Source organism: Centropristis striata, chromosome 7 (genome assembly GCF_030273125.1).
Source record: "Centropristis striata isolate RG_2023a ecotype Rhode Island chromosome 7, C.striata_1.0, whole genome shotgun sequence".
In the NCBI taxonomy this organism is placed as follows: Eukaryota; Metazoa; Chordata; class Actinopteri; order Perciformes; family Serranidae; genus Centropristis; species Centropristis striata.
Genome location: NC_081523.1, coordinates 8,583,422 through 8,605,437, shown reverse-complemented (window position 1 = coordinate 8,605,437; position 22,016 = coordinate 8,583,422). Strand labels below are relative to the sequence as shown.

The 22,016-nt window shown below is 40.4% G+C and overlaps 1 protein-coding gene across 2 annotated transcripts in view; it reads left to right on the top strand.

The window, feature by feature from the left end:
• Positions 1-22,016, top strand: part of LOC131974505 (neurogenic locus notch homolog protein 1-like) — a 62,648-nt gene that overhangs the window by 32,608 nt on the left and 8,024 nt on the right. For both annotated transcript variants that reach the window (XM_059336830.1, XM_059336829.1), the window contains exons 10-27: positions 1,269-1,382; positions 1,522-1,755; positions 1,837-1,947; positions 4,237-4,429; positions 4,850-4,995; positions 5,118-5,231; positions 5,982-6,101; positions 6,783-6,935; positions 7,922-8,150; positions 8,615-8,816; positions 9,753-9,906; positions 9,993-10,177; positions 11,233-11,365; positions 13,554-13,811; positions 15,783-15,895; positions 16,624-17,195; positions 18,445-18,879; positions 20,173-20,321. In XM_059336830.1, the coding sequence (XP_059192813.1) occupies positions 1,269-1,382; positions 1,522-1,755; positions 1,837-1,947; positions 4,237-4,429; positions 4,850-4,995; positions 5,118-5,231; positions 5,982-6,101; positions 6,783-6,935; positions 7,922-8,150; positions 8,615-8,816; positions 9,753-9,906; positions 9,993-10,177; positions 11,233-11,365; positions 13,554-13,811; positions 15,783-15,895; positions 16,624-17,195; positions 18,445-18,879; positions 20,173-20,321 (3,615 nt within the window). The remainder of the gene's footprint in view (positions 1-1,268; positions 1,383-1,521; positions 1,756-1,836; positions 1,948-4,236; positions 4,430-4,849; positions 4,996-5,117; positions 5,232-5,981; positions 6,102-6,782; positions 6,936-7,921; positions 8,151-8,614; positions 8,817-9,752; positions 9,907-9,992; positions 10,178-11,232; positions 11,366-13,553; positions 13,812-15,782; positions 15,896-16,623; positions 17,196-18,444; positions 18,880-20,172; positions 20,322-22,016) is intronic.

The following is a 22,016-nucleotide window of genomic DNA, read 5'->3' as shown; positions in this document are numbered from 1 at the left end:
AGTAATTTATCAACTATTTGTGGGTTATTTATTCATTTTTTACTTATAAACCATTTATAAACAGTGCCTGATAGTGACAGTGGTGTTTATCATTTCTCCTTGGTAATTATGCTGTTAAGCAATCATTAATGGTTCATCAGTTGTTTCCTAACCTGGCAACCCAAAAGTAGTTTTAATTTGTGAATAAAAAATCATCAGTAAATGATTTATTTTGAATTAATAAAGCCAGTAGTTCTGACTTATTAACCCCCCTAGAAAGTGGTATTCATTTTTTATTTTTTTAAGCAACTTTTTCTTATGCTGAGCCCCAGATATGTTCTTATTGAAGTTTTTGTTTCCGTACAAATGTGTGCAAGTGAAAACACACATGTATGCGTGTCTCCACTCTGTCTGCACTGTAGTCTTCAATGAATGGTTCCTGCAAAGTCCGCTGGGAGAAATCAGCTCGCCACCAGCCGCACAAATATTTCCTCACCGGATTAGCTGCAACCGAGTCTGTCTTTTTAGCTTAAACCACCTGTGTGTTCCTGTGGTGGAGCAGGAGGAGGAGGAGGAGGAGAGGAGGAGGAGCGGGGGGAAGTAGGACTTTATCTCTTCATCAGACAACATCCTACTAGTCGCCGGACTGTACCATCGTGTGACAGAGGGGAGACGAGAAGAAAATATCTGAGATGAGAATAACTCCGGGAAAAAGAAAAGGAGAAAGCCTGCTGGTTGATTTTGAATGACGAGGAGTTTGAAAAGTGCAGGGTCAAAGGTCAAGCCGGTTCTTTTTGGAGGCGGGCAGGGAGCGGAGGAGGGGGAGGAGAGAGGGGTGAAAGCAAGACAGGAGAATGCGCATTGTGATGGAAAAGTTTGGGGGGACAAAAGAGGCAACGGGCTCAGTTTGGCGTTGCGTTGAGCAGACAGGCCTTCCTTTGTCTCTCACCCCTTGGTCAGGAGGCCTCGCAACTTTCATTCTTCCCTCATTTCTTTCCCTCCCTCCCCCCTCGTCTCCTTTTGGAGTCGTGCTGAAAAGAAGTGAAAGGGAAAATAGAGAGTTTGTAGTGTTGCGCAGTTGTTAATTAACATGCAGATTTCTGATTCGTTGAGAGCTCTTACAGCATGGGCTCAGGATTATGAGTGGGACTGGTTTCAAATGGTGAGAACACAGTAGCCATGTCTGTAACACACACACACACACACACACACATGCACACACACACACACACACACACACTCCTTCATGCTTGCATGCACACAGTAACACCCTCTTGTTGTTTTTCCAGGCTTCACTGGGAACCTCTGCCAGATAGACATCGACGAGTGTGCCAGCACGCCGTGCAAAAATGGCGCCAAGTGCACAGACGGACCAAACAAGTACACCTGCGAGTGCACTGAGGGTAAACAAGTTTTAACAAAAGCTGAAACTAGAGATGTCGAAACTTTAAAGGGGCCTTCAAAAAGGGAGAGGAAGGCAGAAGTTTGCAATTAGATATAAAAAATAGGAGAAATCATTAAAAAAACGAATCTTTTTTCCAGGTTATACTGGCCGACACTGTGAGACAGACATCGACGAGTGTCACTCGGACCCGTGCCACTACGGCACCTGCATCGACGGCCTGGCCTCCTTCAGCTGCCACTGCAAACCCGGATACACCGGGCGGCTGTGTGAGACCAACATCAACGAGTGTCTGAGCCAGCCGTGCAGGAACGGAGGAACCTGCCAGGACCGAGAGAACTCCTACATCTGCAGCTGCCCCAAGGGCACCACAGGTACACACATAGAACACGTACAGCTGCAAACTATACTGCTTTTGCTGATATTTGAGGATACTTAACGGCATTTTCTGACAGGAATCAACTGTGAAATCAACATCGACGACTGCAAGAGCAATCCCTGTGACTACGGGACCTGCATCGACAAGATCAACGGCTATGAGTGCGCCTGTGAACCCGGCTACACCGGTAAGCCCTGAAAACTGAGAGTTAAAACCACTGACTGTATGTAAAGATAGACGACCTGACAGCGCTGCATCGATCGCCCCCTAGTGGCTGGCTGCAGTATAGCTCATAAGCCCCACCCACCTCCATGTTAGCGGATGGGGCAAAGATAGTTTCTGACATTTTAGGTCGTTTTTATCACATTCTATATGTTCAAGTGCATTTTTTCCTGGTTAGTTTGGTGTTAATTAGTTATTTGATGCTATAAAACAGGGGTCTTATGCCTTGATTGACAGCGTCTTCGTGCTCTGGGTGATTGTTATGGGTGGGAACTTGGCGCCTAAGCCCCATCACTGCACAGACTCCAAATGTATCTACAATTCTTATTTTTTATATTCTTATTCTGTTCGTATATATATGTGTGTCAGTATCTTGAGCTTTTGTGACAACTAAATTTCCCCACTGCGGGATAAATAAAGTAATATCTTATCTTATCTTATCTTATCTTATCTTATCTTATCTTATCTTATCTTATCTTATCAAATCATATCGTGGGCTGGTTCCCACTTTTAATATAGCATATAAAGTATGTGATATAAGATTTTTAACAATAAAAAATAATAAATAATAAATCTGATATTCAGGACAACAAATACTTCCAACAGTACATCCCTGCAGATAATATGTACGTCAAATTATACAATAAAGTGGAACAAAAGGGGAGACAGATTAAACAAGGTTGCTGTCTCAGGTGACCGCTAGACAAAATGAGTGTTTAAGGTTGAGGATTTGGAGGGTCTTGATGGGGAGGGTGACAGATGGCGAGCGAGCGAGCACGCTCCTCTGAGGCTCGACCGGTGTCACTTTCCAGCTCCACCCTGTCCCCAACCTGCTGCTGTTAGGACAACGCGAGCTGCCCTCCGGTACAAAGAGAGGACACACACACACACACACACACTGTGGCACACACAGTCACCTGGGATCTGAGCAGGAGAAAAGATTCCCTGAAAGATTCCTGAAAGTTGAGCTTTTAAAAGCTTGGAAGCCGGTCCCTGCTTTAAAGCTAAATGGGCTGCCTTTATGTTATGCGTGGCACCAGGCTGAATGGCGTCAACGCTTCAAGTGGCCGACAAAGAGGGACTTAAAACCCCTCATGTTTCTAGAAATGGATACATTCGCTGCACTGAGATATAGACTTCATTGTGTGGCGGATTTGTGTGTTGCTGTGTGGGATGTCATTGTTTATTTAAAAATAATACTTCACAGAAAGTGCAAAATCATCCTGTTGACAGGTGTTACAGAAGTTATTGTAGTTATTGCAAAGCCCAACACTTTACTATATGTACACCAATAAAGACATTATGTGAGCTGATTACATCATTTACAGGAAAAGTTTTACATTTTGGGGTTTATCTTCATTCACTTTATTAAAGTTAGATGAGAAGATAAAAAAACACTTCTATATCTGTCCATGTTTAACTAATAGATATCTCCATGAAAAATAATATTTATTCATGTTTATCAGTGAATTGGGTGAACTGTCTCCAGTTGATTTCTTACATTAGGACATTTTTTCACATTTTCTCCATTTTCTATTTAAATATGTAAATGAGGCATTGTCTAATGCAACTTTTGGTTGATTTAGGAGAAATCTACAGACACAAAAAGACAATGTGTGGTAAAATAAACCCCTAAATGTATATTATTACATTATTATTATTTTCCATATGCTTTTATATACTTATTTACTTTATTGTTCATTCAAATTCTACAAGTAGTTACTCACTATACAACATATTTTCTTGCAGGAATGCTGTAAGTATGAAGAACATGATGTGTAAACAAATTTTAATGTCTATTAACTCTTGCAATAAAGTAAAAGTTTAAAAAGAAAGGATGAAGCTTTAGCACGGAAACGGTTAGCTTAGCTTAAAACAACAATTTAGATTAAGAAGTGTTAGATAATTTAATTTCTTATTTTAAGTGTTCAACATGCTTGTTTCTAGATTTAACAATCTTAATTCAAGAAATCTTGTCAAGTGCAATTATCTGTCCATGCATCAATTTCCCTCAGATTTAGTGTTTTTATCTTGTTTTTAGACAACCCTTTTTTGCAGTGTGAGATTTCGGAGCGTTAGGCTTTCCCTCTTTATGCTAAGCTAGGCTAGTTGCCTGCAGACTCCAACTACATATTTAAAACACAAGAGTGGTATCAATCTTCTCATCTAACTCTCAGAATGTCATATAACAGAGAACTGTTGCTTTAAGATTTCTCCAGAAAACATAACAAAGCATCCTCTCTCTCTCTCTCAGGCACCATGTGTAACATCAACATCGACGAGTGTGCCATCAACCCCTGCCACAACGGCGGCACCTGCATCGACGGCATCAACGGCTTCACCTGCGTGTGTCCGGAAGGTTACCATGACACCACCTGCTTCTCGCAGGTCAACGAGTGCCTCAGCAACCCCTGCATCCACGGCCACTGTGAGGACAAGATCAACGGGTAAGAAAAAACATCTTTCAGTCGCATTATAGGACCACCAGGAATAAATACAGTCATGGAGAAAATTATTAGACCTTGTTTTCTTCAATTTCTTGTTCATTTTAATGCCTGGTACAACTAAAGGTACATTTGTTTGGACAAATATAATGACAACAACAAAAATAGCTCATAGGAGTTTAATTTAAGAGCTGATATCTAGCCATTTTCCATGGTTTTCTTGATAATGATTTTGGTTATTATGAAGAAAACAATGGGAAATGGCTAGATATCAGCTCTTTGTCCAAACAAGTATACTTTTAGTTGTACCTGGCATTAAAATGAACAGGAAATTGAAGAAAACAATGGTCTAAAAATGTTTTCCATGACTATAAATAAGATTTTAACACTGAGATTTTTCACACGTTGTCTCCCCTTTTCTAGCTATAAATGCCTGTGTGATTCTGGCTGGAGTGGTAAAAACTGTGACATCAACAACAATGAGTGTGAATCCAACCCGTGCATGAATGGAGGCACCTGCAAGGACATGACCAGTGGATACGTCTGCACCTGTCGCATGGGATTCACCGGTCAGTATTTGTTGATGTTTTTCGGCTTGAATTATCACGTGTTTGTCATCGAAACCACTCTTACTTCCACTACCACTTGACTTTTAACCTTCAATTTAAACTATGTAATATCTTGTCTGCAGGACCAAACTGCCAGACAAACATCAATGAATGTGCCTCCAACCCGTGCCTCAACCAGGGGACGTGCATGGACGACGTCGCCGGCTACAAGTGCAACTGCATCCTGCCGTACACGGGTATGAAAATATTATTGAAAATATTTGATACACCCATGTGTTGGCATGGTGGTCTGGCATTTCCTTGCTGCATGCAGGAGGCGGGCAGTTTCCACTGTCTGTGTGCTTTAAGTTATTCGGCGAAGCGGAAAAACGTGCGGCGGATGAAATATCTGTCGAGTAAAGTTCAACAGCAAGACTTCCTTTAGGGCTCAAAGACACCGAACCTCTGACTCACTCTGCTCCTCTGTGGCACAAAAGCATCCCCGATAAGAGAGCTGGAAAATATTTTCATATCATCTCTCTTATTATTTGACAAAACAGATAATGATGGAAAGGCTAAGGGCAAATTTTCTTGTATTTGTCGAGTCGTCTTTTCGGAAAAATCCACAGGACTTTGGATAATAAAAGGCTTTTGCTTGTGCCGGGGTGGGAACGGGTTGCTTGACACATTTCCTGTTTGCCTGCTTCCTGTCTCACAGAACAGCAAATGGCTTCACAATGGGCGGAAACCGGAGCCGGCTTCCTGTAAGAGCCGTGTGTTATGGAAACAGATAGGGAAATGTCTCCGCAGGCCTCTCGCACTGACAGAACCTGGCTAAAATCTTCTGATAGCACTGATTGAAAGATGATTCTGTGTCCATTTGGTTTGGGTTATCTCCAAGTTCATGACTCCTACGTGATATCACACGGGGAAGCTTCATGTTAAGCACGTTACAAATGCAATTTATGTTAATTAAAGGTGTGTGTTTGTGTTTGTGTGTGTTACAGGAGAGAACTGTGAGACTTTGATGGCGCCCTGCAGCTCCAAACCCTGCAAGCATGGAGGAGTGTGTCAGGAGTCGGAGGACTATCAGAGCTTCTCCTGCAACTGTCCTGAAGGATGGCAAGGTGAAATATAATGTCTACACACCTGTGTGTCCTTTACTTTTTATCCTCAGCAGAAAGATGGTTCAGTTCTGAAAACAGAGACGAATGGAAGACAGAAATACAGTTTCTAAAAGTCACATTTAACAAAAAATCTCAGTATTTCTGCAAGAACTCACCTGCAGAAATACCAGAATCAATTGAAAAAAGAACACATTTTAATGAGCCCATAGCTGAGTTTAAGTTTGACACAATACCAGAATTTTAGTAGTTGATACCAATAACAGTGATAAGCATTTTGATATCATGGTAAAAAAAAAAATCCCACTGGGAGACTGAGGGTGATATTTACCACCTGACTGATTTACACTAGATCATTTGTTCATTTTTCATATGATATATATATATAGTTATATGAAAAATCAAAATCACAACAGTTTGTCAATTACACCAACATACACAGTACAGCTTGCAGTAAAAATCGTATGCATTTAACTCCAGAAAGCAACTAACAAATGAAATACAATTGAATATAATTAGTATTCTGACGGTTTATGTACATGTGTATGTATTCTCCCACCTGGAAAACAACTACGTGTTGTCTTATCCTGTTATTCATGTGCCCTGCACTTGTTTTTGTGCCACCATTTCAAAATGAAAGAAGAGGTAAAATAAACAATATCTTCCTCTTTTCTCCCCTCCAAGGCCAAACATGTGAGGTGGACATCAAAGAGTGTGTGAAGAACCCGTGTCGTAATGGAGCAACCTGTCAGAACACTTTGGGCAGCTACCACTGTGCCTGCAAGCCGGGCTTCAGCGGACGCAACTGTGAAAGCAACATCGATGACTGCAAGCCCAGTACGTTTCTCTTGCTTATTCAATATCCTGTAGATTAAATACCAAGAACTACATTGTCTTCAATCCCTTGATACTGTGTACCATGGTGCCTTGAGGTTTGTTACAGGCTGCAAAGCTCTCACACATCACTGCTCCTTATATGCCCGGGTTGAGTGGCCGTCCTTAGCCGCTCGCAGGTTTACTCACTGGCATTGTTTCATTTATAAGGCCATTCTAGGTTTACTCCCCACATACCTGTGTGACTACATTAACCCATTGAAGCCTGGAAAGCGTTTACGTCGTTTTGTAGTATTTGTATAAGCTCTCAAATACTTTTTGAATTTCATTTCTATCTGCTACAGAGGCTGAAAAATCTATTATTTAGTAGAAGCGTTTACACTTCTGATGAATTTCCAGAAAAACTTCAGGTTTTAGGGGCTTATTTTAAAATCGCCCAGAGGTTTTACAGGAAGTTTTAGGCGTCAATGGGTTAACAGGACCCATAGCACCTACAGTCTTCGTTCCAACGATACGTACCGGTTGACTGTTCCCAAAGTCCGCACCGTACTCGGTAAACAGGCTTTTATGTATCGGGCTCCCTCATCCTGGAATCTGCTCCAGAGCAGTCTCAATCTGCAGGACCTTATTACGCTCACATCCTTTAAAAAACTCTTGAGAGATCTGGAAGCAGACTCGTATCGCCTTTGCACTTGTTTTTTATGATGTCATGATCTTGTACTGTCCATGCCTATCTTACTGTGTTGTCTGGCTTGCTTGTATTTTATTGTACGTCCATGTTTTATTGTCTGTTCTTGTCATGATGCACTGTCTGTCTTATTGTTGTAACGTTTAACCCTGCTGCTGTCTTGGCCAGGCTTCCCCTGAAAAAGAGGTCTTTGTGTCTCAGTGGGACCGACCTGGTTAAATAAAGGTTAAATTAAAGGAAAGACCTCAAATCTGATTCACTGAGCTAAATTGAATGCTTTCCCTCATCCCTCCTCCCACAGACCCCTGCAGCAACGGAGGCCTCTGCAAGGACGAGGTGAACGGCTTCCTGTGCACCTGCCTACCAGGCTTCCGGGGCACAAAGTGTGAGGAGGACATCAACGAGTGCGAGAGCAACCCGTGCAAGAACGGAGCCAACTGCACCGACTGCGTCAACAGCTACACGTGTACCTGCCCGCCAGGCTTCAGCGGCATCCACTGTGAAAACAACACTCCGGACTGCACGGAGAGGTGCACAGATCACACACAGCGTCACATTTAGACCACACAGGTTTTATTTTATGAAGATAAGACAGACAGGAGAGCTCAGTTACACAGATTGGTGAGTGAGGGGCATCTGTTCAGGATCAACAGGTTCACTTTCATCCACTTGTTAATGTAGAAGTCATTTTCTGGTCCACCACTGCCCCCTCTGGTGGAGTACTGATGTGCATCAACATCCCTCACATTGCAGCTGTCCCTTAAAAAGGAGCCTGAACTCTAAATGAGCCTGCAACTGTAGAGTTGTTTGTTAAAATGTCAAAACTAGTAATGCATTGCTTTATTTAAGAAGAAAAGGGTTCTTAGGTTCACTTTCTGTGCATAAAGCAGATGTGAATTAGCCTGCAGCTTCACACAATCTCAAATAAAGCTTCCTAAAAAGCTGCAGAATACTTGCAGAAACTCGTTTGCAATCTTTCTTTCTTTTTCTGCAGCTCCTGCTTCAATGGCGGCACCTGTGTGGACGGCATCAACACCTTCACGTGTCTGTGTCCGCCGGGCTTCACCGGGAGCTACTGCCAGCACGACATCAACGAGTGCGACTCCAAACCCTGCCTCAACGGGGGCACCTGCCAGGACAGCTACGGCACATACAAGTGCACCTGCCCACACGGATACATCGGGGTCAACTGTCAGGTAGGAGGACGGAGACGAGGCTTTGACTTAGTTTGTCTGTGACGTTTTATTCAAGTCAGATCTCTAATCAAGTGTCTGGTTTTCTGCGTCAAAATAGGATCAATTGTACGATGGTGTACTAAGGCCAAGTATGAAAAAATTAATAAATACGGACCTGGGGGAAGGGATTATTCTTTCGAGAAAAAAGTGGCAAATCCACAAGAAACAAAGTAGCCGATTTATGAGATAAAAAGTTGGAAAAATAGGCTAGTGTTTTGTTTTTCAATAACTACATCACCACAGAAGCTGCCACATGCCTTGTATTATGTCTGCAGGGAGTGACTTAATCATATTTTACTTTGCAATCAGATTTAGCAAAAAGGAAATATTTGTCGTTTAAGCTCAGAATTACCATATTATCATAAGTATCCAGACTTTGAAGATACAATGCTGTGAATTGGGCCTATTCAGAAGAAAACACTGTACTAATTTGGATGAGGTGATAGCTCTTCTGCACCAGGAACCACAACGCAATGGACAGATGCAAGGAAATCGCTAGTTACATCTATGCCACTTTTTTCTTATAAATCTGCTACTTTTTTCCTGTAGATTTGCCACATTTAATCTAATAAAGCTGCCACTTTTTTCTCAGAGATTTGCAACTTTTAATCTTATAAATTTGCGACTACTTTCTCAAAATATTACCCCCCTCTCCCGGGTCTGTACTTTTTCTTTTCCATACTTGGCCCTAGTATGCCGTCGTACAATTGGGTTGAAAAGTTAGTTGTTTTTTTTATGTCTTGGATACTTAAAAATTCTTATAAGTCATTGTGCAGTTAGAATAGAAGACTTTTACACTTCTTTTGACTTGAAAATGACCACAACAAAGCTGTTTGGGATGTTTCACATTGATAAAAGTGATTTACTGATAAGTGTCAATGTGTTTGAACCTTTCAGAACTTGGTCCGTTGGTGCGACTCGTCCCCCTGTAAGAACGGGGGAACGTGCTGGCAGAGAGGAACCACCTACAGCTGCGAGTGTGAGACGGGCTGGTCGGGACTTTACTGTGACGTCCCGAGTGTCTCCTGTGAAGTGGCAGCCAAACAGAGAGGTAAGACGGGAGGAAAAACCACATCATCTGTTGAGTATGAATCAGTATGAAGATGAAAAGCTCACTGGCTCGTCCTCTCTGTGCAGGAGTGGAAGTCGCCCACCTGTGCCGTAACTCGGGTCAGTGTCTGGACGCAGGAAACGTTCACTACTGCCACTGCCAGGTGGGATACACTGGAAGCTACTGTGAGGAGCAGGTGGACGAATGCACCCCCAACCCCTGCCAGAACGGAGCCACCTGCACCGACTTTTTGGGTGGATACTCCTGCAAGGTAACGGCACTAAGGTTTTTTTTTGCATGTCTATTAAGTCGGTTTAAACCTGTTATTTCTGCATAGTTGCAGAGAAAGATAAGGCTACACTAATAGTTTTACTGTTATGCTATTTGTAGGATTAGATTCCAGACCAAAAGTCTTTTAAAAGATAAATCTGATCATTTCCAGAATTCAAAACTAGTTTTTATTGCAACAAATCTTCTGTTTTAGTCCATATTTTTTGGCAGTTGTTCACTGCAATCTTTTTATGTTAATCTTATCAGAATTAGAGCTACAATGATTAGTCGACTAATCCATTAGTTGAGCGATTAGAAAAACCTATTTTGATAAGCGATTAATCATAGTTTACATTTTAATGTCATTTTTATGCAGAATTTCCAGTTTTACTTACAAAAAAAACATTTGAAAACATCATCTTGGATTTTAAGAAACTGGGATGAACATTTTTTTTATTTTTGACATTTTATTGACCAAGCAAATAATCAATTAATGAAAATAATCCTAAATTGCATCCCTAAACAGAATGCATCGGGTCTAAATAGAATTATAAAATGTATAAACTCATATTATTTTACCTTGTTATAATAACTTGCAAAAATTTAATTAAATATGACTTTGTGTTGTTACATTTTTCAGCTGAAAATGAGTCCAATCATGTTGCTCCTTTTAATTTGTTTTTGATTTAAATTGCAAATCGAGTCTTAAATGTCACTCCACGTGGAATTTTCAGCGGTCTTATTACATTATCTAACTTCTTGTATAATGAGTTAAAATGCCTGGATGCACAGAAGGTTTCCTTTTAGCTAAAACAACTGTTTCCTAATGAAGAAGCCAGGTTATAAATAGCAAACAAACCGCTTGGTTATGTTAATCTCCTCTGGAATAAAGGATCTGCTGGCCTTGGCAGGATGGAGGCCAGAAAACAGCCAGGTAAACAAAAAAAACATCTTTGTTTTATGTCAGACATTGATTGGACTTTTCCCTCTCTGCCTTCCTTTTCTTCCTCCTCCTCCTCGTCTTCTTCTTCTTCTTCTTCTTCTTCTCTCTCTCAGTGCATGCCAGGATACGTGGGGACCAACTGCTCTGACGAGATCAATGAATGCTTCTCCCAGCCGTGCCAGAACGGGGGCACCTGCATTGACCTGATCAATACCTACAAATGCTCGTGTCCCCGGGGAACCCAAGGTCAGCGGACCCCACACACACACTCCTCCACACCGCTCTGCCTCTCCATCCTCTCCTCCTTGTCTCCACGCTTCATTAATTAGGGCTTAACAGCAGCCGGGGCATGTCTGCAAAACTCCTCCTCCTCGTCTTGCCTCCATCCTTTCCTCTACTTGTCAAATACGCCATTGATTTTCCTCTCACACATGAAGCGAGTGTGTGCTGTAGGTCAGCCCCAAGTGCCAGCGCAGTTTGGTGTAAACCAAAAAAAGGCCAAGATGAAGACAGAACGTTTTTTTTTTTAGATTCGTGATTTTTTTTTTTTCAAACTTCTCTTTATTGGAGGTTTTTTTCTTTCGTTCACATACAAAAATAAAGAATGTTCATGTTCATGTATGCTTAAAATCAACATGAAAGAACAGAATGATAGTAGAAAAATAAAAGCAATAAAAAAAACGCAAAAAACAAAAAAACCTAGGTGGAGTCAAATCAAATATCAAAACAAAAATAAGGTTTACAAATAAAAGAGATTTAAATATTAATAATACAACTCGGAGGATGTCAAGTTTTCCAAAATTTACATTTGTTATTTTTTCATGGGGTTATATTTAGTATAATAATCCATAAATGGCTGCCATAGATTCATGATTTTTAAGTCTCTCTGTTTTTTCTTATTCAGTCGATATTTCGACTTTAATACTTAACTCCCTTCTTCTGTTTAAACCTAAAACGTGTTACATTTAGTGGAGACACTACAGGTGAATAGGGTGATTTTTTTAACTTATGGATATCACTATGATACTTCCCCAGTTTGTTATTTACATTATGACAATATTTTATTGCATTATAAGTTGTCTGAAAAGTGTATGTTAATATATGCAATTGAGGTGTGAGCTCACTAAATTTGCACTAATTTGCATACATTTCCAGGACATAAATCTGAGCATGGGATACATTTCAAAGTTATTATTTTGTTCATATATTAGATTCAAAGTTTTTTTTCAGAAGGATGTCTCCTTTTATCATTTCATAAATCAGGAAATACTGTCAAAAGCTATTTTAAAAAAAAAATCAATTCTCATCATGTTAAAAGGTTAAAATTAAATTAAATGGTTCTATTATTCAGGGTATGGATGATATATTGACCAACCCTTCTGCAAAAAAACTGCAGAATATAGTTAGGAATAAAACTGGTAACTTTGGTGTCTTTTAGTGGAGCCGATGTTGAGATTTATGAGAAAAAACACATTTTGAGAAAACGGCCTTTAAAGGTTTTTATACATTTTTAATGGAAATGACTATTTGAAGACAAAATGTTGAATCTAATTCACAGCAACAACAATATAGAACATGTAAATCACATATTGTGCAGGAGAGTGGGAGCTTTCTATTGTTGCCTGTGATGATGAGGTTCAAACTACACGCTGCAATAGAACGCCAACTTTTAGTGAATTTAGGGGAAATCTACAAAATATAGTAAAATATACACCTAAATGTTTGTTTTGGATGTTTTCTTTCCACTATTCTGAAAGAAGACAAAACCTCAAAATTGACCAGTGCATGAAAAAAAATTTTTTTTTTTTCAGTAGTGTCTCATCTTAAAGAAGCAGGACTTAAATTAAATTTAAATTCTGTTTATTTGTGACTTTTTAAGTCTGTTTCATTCTGCAGAGTCAGCTTTTTCAAAACCGACATGGCTCAGTTCAAAATTTTGTTTCAAAACAAAACTTCTCATCTCTTCTCTGTAAAAAACAATCAACAGTCTAACTTAAACCTTTTTTTAAAATACATATTTACTGAAGAATATCCAGGGGTTTAAAAAGGAGCAGATCAGTTTGAACCCAAAAAAGAGAGAGAAAATGGAAATTAGTTGTTTATGTGTCACAATCCTTTAGGAAAAAATGAATAAATCAATAAAATTAACTGTCCTGTTAGCATTGGAAATGTAATTTAGAAGTTATATTTTGTCATAAATGTATAAAGCCCTCTGCTTTATCTTACATTTTCTCTTTAGAAGTTGTTGAATGTCACTCTGGAAAATGTAGGAATAACTTACTGAGGTAGATAAAGATAAAGTAGATTCCATCACATTATCACAAAGGATGTCCTGTTAAACCATTGAAAATCACAGATCAAATGAAAAAGCATCAAAGTTGTCTAGTGAAAGCTGACCTGACTTGTCCCTCTCCCCCTGCCGTACCTCCCTCAGGTGTTCACTGTGAGATCAACATCGACGACTGCAACCCGTTCACCGACCCCGTCACCAACGAGCCCAAGTGCTTCAACAAGGGCAAGTGTGTGGACCGAGTGGGAGGCTACCACTGCATCTGCTCCGCCGGCTACGTGGGGGAGCGCTGCGAGGGAGACGTCAACGAGTGTCTGTCCAACCCATGTGACCCCCGGGGGACGCACAGCTGCATCCAGCTCACCAACAACTACCGCTGCGAGTGTCGCGCCGGACACACAGGTACACAGAGAAACAGACATTTAGCTTAGAAAACGAGGTGGAAGCATAGAATAGAATGGAATAGAATAGAATAGAATGGAATGGAATAGCATAGAATAGAATAGAATAGAATAGAATAGAATAGAATGGAATAGAATAGAATGGAATGGAATGGAATAGCATAGAATGGAATGGAATGGAATGGAATAGCATAGAATGGAATGGAATAACATAGAATAGAATGGAATAGCATAGAATGGAATGAAATGGAATTGCATAGAATGGAATGGAATAGCATAGAATAGAATGGAATAGAATAGAATGGAATGGAATGGAATAGCATAGAATGGAATGGAATGGAATAGCATGGAATGGAATGGAATAGAATAGAATAGAATAGAATGGAATGGAATAGCATAGAATGGAATAGAATGGAATGAAATTGAATAGCATAGAATGGAATGGAATGGAATAGCATAGAATAGAATGGAATGGAATGGAATACCATAGAATAGAATGGAATGGAATGGAATAGCATAGAATGGAATGGAATGGAATAGCATAGAATAGAATGGAATGGAATGGAATACCATAGAATAGAATGGAATGGAATGGAATACCATAGAATAGAATGGAATGGAATGGAATAGCATAGAATGGAATGGAATAGCATAGAATAGAATGGAATAGAATAGAATAGAATGGAATGGAATGGAATAGCATAGAATGGAATGGAATAGAATAGAATGGAATGGAATAGCATAGAATAGAATGGAATAGAATAGAATGGAATGGAATAGCATAGCATAGAATGGAATGGAATGGAATAGCATAGAATAGAATGGAATAGAATAGAATAGAATGGAATGGAATGGAATAGCATAGAATGGAATGGAATAGAATAGAATGGAATGGAATAGCATAGAATAGAATAGAATGGAATAGAATAGAATGGAATGGAATAGCATAGCATAGAATGGAATGGAATGGAATAGCATAGAATGGAATGGAATAGAATAGAATAGAATGGAATAGCATAATATAGAATGGAATGGAATAGAGTAGAATGCCTTTATTGTCACTATACACATGTACAATGAGATTTGAGAGCTGACTCCAAAAAGCAGTGCAACAATAAATAAATGTGTGATAAAAAGATAATGAGATGCTAATAATAAGACACTAAATAAAAGCCAGATTAAAAAGATAGATTTTTTGTTTACCTTTAAAAGTATTAATATTTCTTGTCTTCACAAAGTTAAAGTTAAAATGAAGTTTCTTCACAAATAATCATGCAAAGGCACCACTTTAATTATTGTGTTTACCAGGGATGTGCTCATAAATAAACAAGTCAGATGAGTATAAGAATAACATTACAAAATGACCAAACGACTTGAAAGAAATCTTAGTCAACTAAGTCCAAAACAACCAATTAGTCCACTAACTGAGAGAGAAGGTGCAGCCCTGCTGTTATATGTGATTCCCTTTATCAGAGTTGAGCCCAGTCTGATCCTACTGTTGGATTACAATCACTTCTTTATAACTTTTGTCTGAGTACATTGTCTTTGAATGTCTTCTGTTGATGTTTTATCCATTTTCTTTTCAAATTCATGTCCATTTTCTCAGGAAATGTTGCTTTTTTGAGCCTGTAACGACGTGATATTGAGCTGTACTAGTAAACTTAGCTTGAACTGAAATAGTGCTTAAACAAATTGGTCAGGATTGACAGAAAACATACTATTGTAAGTAAGTTTATATTTTTCAAATATAGTAGCAAATATTTACTGGTTCCAACATCTCAAATGTGAAGATCTTGCAGCTTTTCTTCATCTTATGTAATAATAGATTGAATTTCAACTATTTTCTTGCAGTGCCAATCAAATGTGACAGATGAATCGATAATGTGCCACCCTAAACATAAATCATAGTGAAATGTGGAGATACTTTTGCAGCAGTTACATAATATGATGAACCTTTTATGTGTGTCTGCAGGTCAACGCTGTGACACAGTGTTTGATGGATGTAAAGAGAAACCGTGTCGCAATGGTGGAACCTGCGCTGTAGCCAGCAACACCCCACATGGCTTCATCTGCAAATGTCCTCCTGTGAGTAGAATACATGCTCTCACACACACACACACACACACACACACACACACTAAGCCCAACCCTTTCTCTAACCTTATCCTATAAAAAAGCATAAGTTTGTGGGGACCAGATTTTTGTCCTCATATAGGAGGTGTGTCCCCACAATCCAAGCATGTGAAGAGATTTGTGTCCCCTTAATAACACAAGCAAACACACACACACATTTTTAACCTACCCACATAAATACCTGTTTTGAAGAATTTAAGAACGCAGTTAAATTCAAAGATATGTAATGATGGATGGATGGATGGATGGATGGATGGATGGATGGATGGATGGATGGATGGATGGATGGATGGATGGATGGATGGATGGATGGATGGATGGATGGATGGATGGATGGATGGATGGATGGATGGATGGATGGATGGATGGATGGATAGATAGATAGATAGATAGATAGATAGATAGATAGATAGATAGATAGATAGATAGATAGATAGATAGATAGATAGATAGATAGATAGATAGATAGATAGATAGATAGATAGATAGATAGATAGATAGATAGATAGATAGATAGATTTGTCTTTGACATGGCTTCATCACAAATTAAAACACACTTCAAACACATTCACACACAACAACAGATAAAGCTGTCAGGAGTCTCCTTCCTCACTGAACAGCGCCCCCCAGGACAGTCCTGGAGAATCCAAATTAAAATCTTTCTCTTATTTTGTGTGCAGGGTTTTACTGGCTCCACATGTGAATATGACGCCCAGGCCTGCGGCAGCCTCCACTGCCGCAACGGAGGCACCTGCATCTCCGGCCACAAGAGTCCCAAGTGTGTGTGCACGCCGTCCTTCACCGGTCCCGAGTGCCAGTACCCCACCGACAGCCCGTGTAACTCCAGCCCCTGCTACAACGGCGGCACGTGCGAGTACACCTCGGAGGAGCCGTTCTACCACTGCGTCTGCCCCGCCAACTTCAACGGCCTCCGCTGCCACATCCTGGACTACAGCTTCCCAGGCGGCTTCGGCCACAGCATCCCGCCGCCGGTGGAGGTGGAGGTCACCTGCCACATCCCGCAGTGCGAGGAAGCCAAGCACAACAAGTACTGCGACGTGCTCTGTAACAACCACGCGTGCGGCTGGGACAACGGCGACTGCTCGCTCAACTTCGACGCCCCGTGGAAGAACTGCTCGTCCTCGCTGCAGTGCTGGAGATACTTCAACGACGGGAAGTGCGATTCGCAGTGTGACAACGCCGGATGTCTCTACGACGGCTTTGACTGCCAGAATCTGGAGGGACAGTGCAAGTGAGTAAAAAAATTACATTTTTACTTTAAATTAAGATTAAAAATGATTTGCAAATCAAATCAACATTACTTTATTTGTCCCTGAGGGTAAATTCAGTGGACACTTTGTGTACAGATAGCGATGCAGGTTTGTTTACAATAATCGGCGGACACTCAAATCAATCAATCAAATCAAAATTGCTGTATTTATTCTGAGGGGAAATTCAGCTCTTGAAGAATGAGACAGCCTGATGGCTGTAGGAGCGAATCTCTTTTGAATCTCTCCGTCCTTCAACGGAGATAAAGGAGTCGTCCACTGCTGTTTTTTTGGTCCATAAAGGTTTTGTGTAGCCAATGATCCGGGTATTTCAAGATGACCTCGAACATCTTGACAGGTCATCTCTCCACCACCTCCTCCAGTGTGTCCAACCACAGAACCAGCTCTTTAGACCAGTCTGTCCAACCCCCTTGCATCTCTGCAGCATAAAACAACACACGACCACCACAGACTGATAAAACATCTGCAGCATCTTAGATGTCCAGAGATCTGAGCTCCCTTTTTTTTGTAATTAACTTTTTATTGAAGTTTAACAAACAAATAATACAGACAGGGAGGATCCATTCATTCAATCAGGGGCCCATCAAGGCCAGAAATTTACTCCTTAAGTTGTTGTTTTTTCTTTTTTTTTCAGTAAATGAGTTGAAAAACAAGAACATAAAAACAAAACAAACACAACCACAGACCACCACACTGACACCTCTCAACAGATAAGGACACCAAATCAATGACAACACCGCATTGTCACAGCAACCATTAACCCACAGACAACCAGTCAGTAAAAGGGCTCCAAGTGAGCATATATTGATCCAGTTTATCCAGTAGGGAGTACGTCACCCTCTCGTAGGCAGCTAACTGCCATTGTTGGAGTCCAGATCTGAGCTTTCTTAAGAAAAAGAGCTCTGCCCCTTTTTGGAGAGAGCGTCTGTGTTTAGGGACCAGTCCAACTTATTATCCAGGTATAAACTTGGATACTTTTAACTTGGCACCACCTCCATGTCCACCCCACAGGTATTCACTGGCTGAAGAGGGGCTTGAACCTGCAGAAATCTATGATCATTTCCTTAATCTTTGAGGTGTTCAGTAGGAGATAGTTCTTGTGACTCCAGTCACTGAAGGCTTTTATCAGATCCCTATATTCTGATTCCATTCCTGACAATAGCAGTGTGATCCGAGTATTTGTTCGATTCTAACTGTACCTTCTCTCTTCAGTCCTCTGTATGACCAGTACTGTAAGGACCACTACGCAGACGGCCACTGCGACCAGGGCTGCAACAACGCTGAGTGCGAGTGGGACGGCTTAGACTGCGCCAACAACATGCCGGAGAAGCTGGCCGTGGGCCAGCTGGTCCTGGTGGTCCACATCACTCCCGAGCAGCTCCTCAACAACTCCTTCGGCTTCCTGCGCGAGCTGAGCCGCGTCCTCCGCACCAACGTCATATTCAGGAAGGACGCCAAGGGCGAGATGATGGTGTACCCATACTACGGCAACGAGCACGAGCTGAAGAAGTACAACGTGAAGCGCTCGGTGGATTCGTGGTCGGAGGTTCCCGGCAAAGTGCTGAACGTGGTGAAGAGGAGTCTGTATGATGCAGCAGGAGGGAGGAGGAGAGCCAGGAGAGAGCTGGATCACCTGCAGATCAAAGGGTGAGCCACAAGATTCAGACATCTTTTATAACTATACATTTTTACAGTGATTTTTGGATGCATTTTTCCACTGATATCCGTCATTGTGGGGTAATCTGAACTTCTCCAAACATTAAAAACACGTCCATGAGCCAAGTGTTGCACTGGGTAACATTTTCCCCTTCTATAATGACAACTGCAGTTAATTTTTCATTTTCTGAAAATTGATCAGAACTTTTAATCACTCATCCTGAGGAGCATCCACTAATTTTGTGTCTAATTACCTGATAACTATATAGACACATGCCTCTCATTCTGATGCATTGGGATCTCTCAAAACCAGATTCATCATGGTCTTCTTCTTCTTCTTCTTCCCTTTCATACCTATCTGACTTGTAGGAAATGGTTTTGGCGTATAAGTCCTCTACTCCTCCATATAGCTGTTGTGCTAGTAACTACTGTCAATCTGAAATTTGGCGAGGGGGCGTAACTCGCGCTATGGGCCAATTTTTAACCCTTTATCGGGCGAAGAACCGTATTTGGTAACTTCAGTCGATATCAAAACTGGGTCCCCGTGTCTCTCTGTTTGGTCGTAGAACCACATGGATTTATTCCAGCTAATCAGCAAAGATCAGGCTACGTCACAGACAGTGACACCATGACATCTGACCAATCAGTATGATAATAATATAATAATATTAACTTTATTGACCTGGACCTCCAATGTAAAAATGAAAAATTTAGAAAAAAAAATCTGCAAGAAACAGTTAGAAACAGAGTTATTCTTCAATGACTTGTACCAGGAGAACTTGACTATGACGGCATATTAGGGCATATTAAGTATGAATAAAAATAAAAATACAAACCGGGGGGGGTGGGGGCTAATATTTTGAGAAAAAGTTGCAAATTTACTAGATTAAAGTGGCAAATCTACAAGAAAAAAAGTTGCAGATTTATGAGATTTAAAGTGGCAAATCTGTGCGAAAAAAGTCGCAGATTTACGAGAAAAAAGTGAAAAAAAAAAACTTTTTCTCGCAGATTCACCACTTTAAATCTCATAAATCTGCGCATTTTTTTCACCTAGATTTGCCACTTTAATCTCGTTAACTTTTTTCTCAAAATATTACCCCCCTCCCCTGGGTCCATATGTTGTTTTTTTTACAATTTCTGGCAGTATGTAATATCCTCCGATATTCTCTAGGGTTGAAATTTGGAATTTTCAAGTATTTCAATGAGTGCCCTATTAAGGGTTAAGGATTCAATGTACAAAACGGCTCTGTCTTGACGTCCGTATGTTCTCTCTTCCCATTACAGTTCAGTGGTCCACATGGAGGTGGACAACCGTCAGTGCTTCCAGCAGTCCACTGAGTGTTTCCAGAGCACTGATGATGCTGCAGCTTTCCTCGGGGCTTTGGCCTCCAGCGGCAAACTGGACGTCCCCTACACCATCGAAGCTGTCTTTAGTGAGTACATCCCATACATACAAGTCTTCATGAATCAAAGAAAAAGGTTTTTACTCCATAAATTAAGATCCTCAATACATTTTTACAGTTTTTGATTTTTGATGCATTTTCCCACTGATATCCATCATTGTGGGCTAATCTGCACTTCAAGCACTTCAAACATTAAAAACACGTCCATGAACCAAGTGTTGCACTGGGTAACATAAATATCAAACATAACAATGACAAAATATTAGACCACCATTGTTTTCTTAAATTTCTTGTTCATAACAACAAAAAAATACCTCATAAGAGTTTAATTTAAGAGCTGATATCTAGACATTTTCCATGGTTTTCTTGATAATAACCAAAATCATTATCAGTAAATTATCAGTAGAGTAAATTATCTTTGAATTTCTTCTGATGATGTTTTATTCATTTTCTTTTTAAATTCATGTCCATTTTATAACGAAATGTTGCTTTTTGGGCCTATAACGATGTGATATTGAGCTGAACTACTAAACTCTCTGGGGAAAAAAATTGGTCAGGATTGACAGAAAAAAAACTATTTTATTAACTAAGTTTTAATTACAGCTATTGCTGTAGGGGCCAGTGCTCAGTGCGATTGCCCCGTGGCCCTAATAATAAAAAACTAAACAGAGATGAGACATTATGAGTTCAGATCATGTAAGCTATTTGGAAAAGGTGGGTTCTGAGTTGATTTTTGAAGGAGTCAGTCTGAATTGCAAAATATTATTATAGAGAGATGGACTTACTTATTGTTGGTCATCATAGGGCTGGAATATCACCAATCTCATTCTTTAAACTACATTACCATGCAGCTTCATTGCAACTTTGTTACAGATTTGCACAACTCAAATAAGAGTCTGCTAATTGATTTTCATATGAGCAATATCTAACAACAGAAAAAAATTGAAAAAAAAACAACTGAGAGATCAAATAATAATTAGCTGTAATGTAAGAAAGACATGACCCTTTAAGTCCGCACATACAAACGGATGCACGAGTGGATAAGACACGTGCTCTTCTGCACTCGAACTGGAAGTACCCGCCGCGCCCTCTGGTCGGGTCCTAACCCTACCGCTCTTTGATTGTGTATTTGTTATGCAGCGATGAACAAATGCAATTGTGAATCTCATGGCCTAAACAATCAATCCTTCTCTCTGAGTGTAAATCCACTGGCTTCAGGCTCCAAAATGGTTAATTGCTGCAAATCAACTCGTCCAACCCCCCCAAGTTAACAGAGTCTAACACTCTGTCTCTGTGTCTGTCTGTCTCTCTTCCTCTCACAGTCATGTACACATATACGTCCGCAGATAACACACTCTCACATGCACGCACACACACTTCATCCCACAGTGTGAGGGGCTGCTGCAACCTTCACCTCGCTGAATGTAATACCAGGACTTAATGCATCTCTAAGGGTTTAGGTTGGGGGAGTTTATCATTTCAAAATCGTTAGTGGAAAAAAAAGAGAAGGGGAAAAATTGATCGGGAGTGTGCTAGAAGTTGGGAGTCTTTGTTATCTCGAAAATCCTAATAAATCCTTCGTCTTTACAGCTTAAAGCGCGTGCAGTAATTTGAAGTTCATTAATCCCCCTCCTTTTTTTCTCTTAAAGAAGAAATGGTAAAGTTGTCTCTTGGTACCTTGGGTTGAAAAGGGAGAGAGGAGGTGCTCGTGTTCTTTTTTCTCCC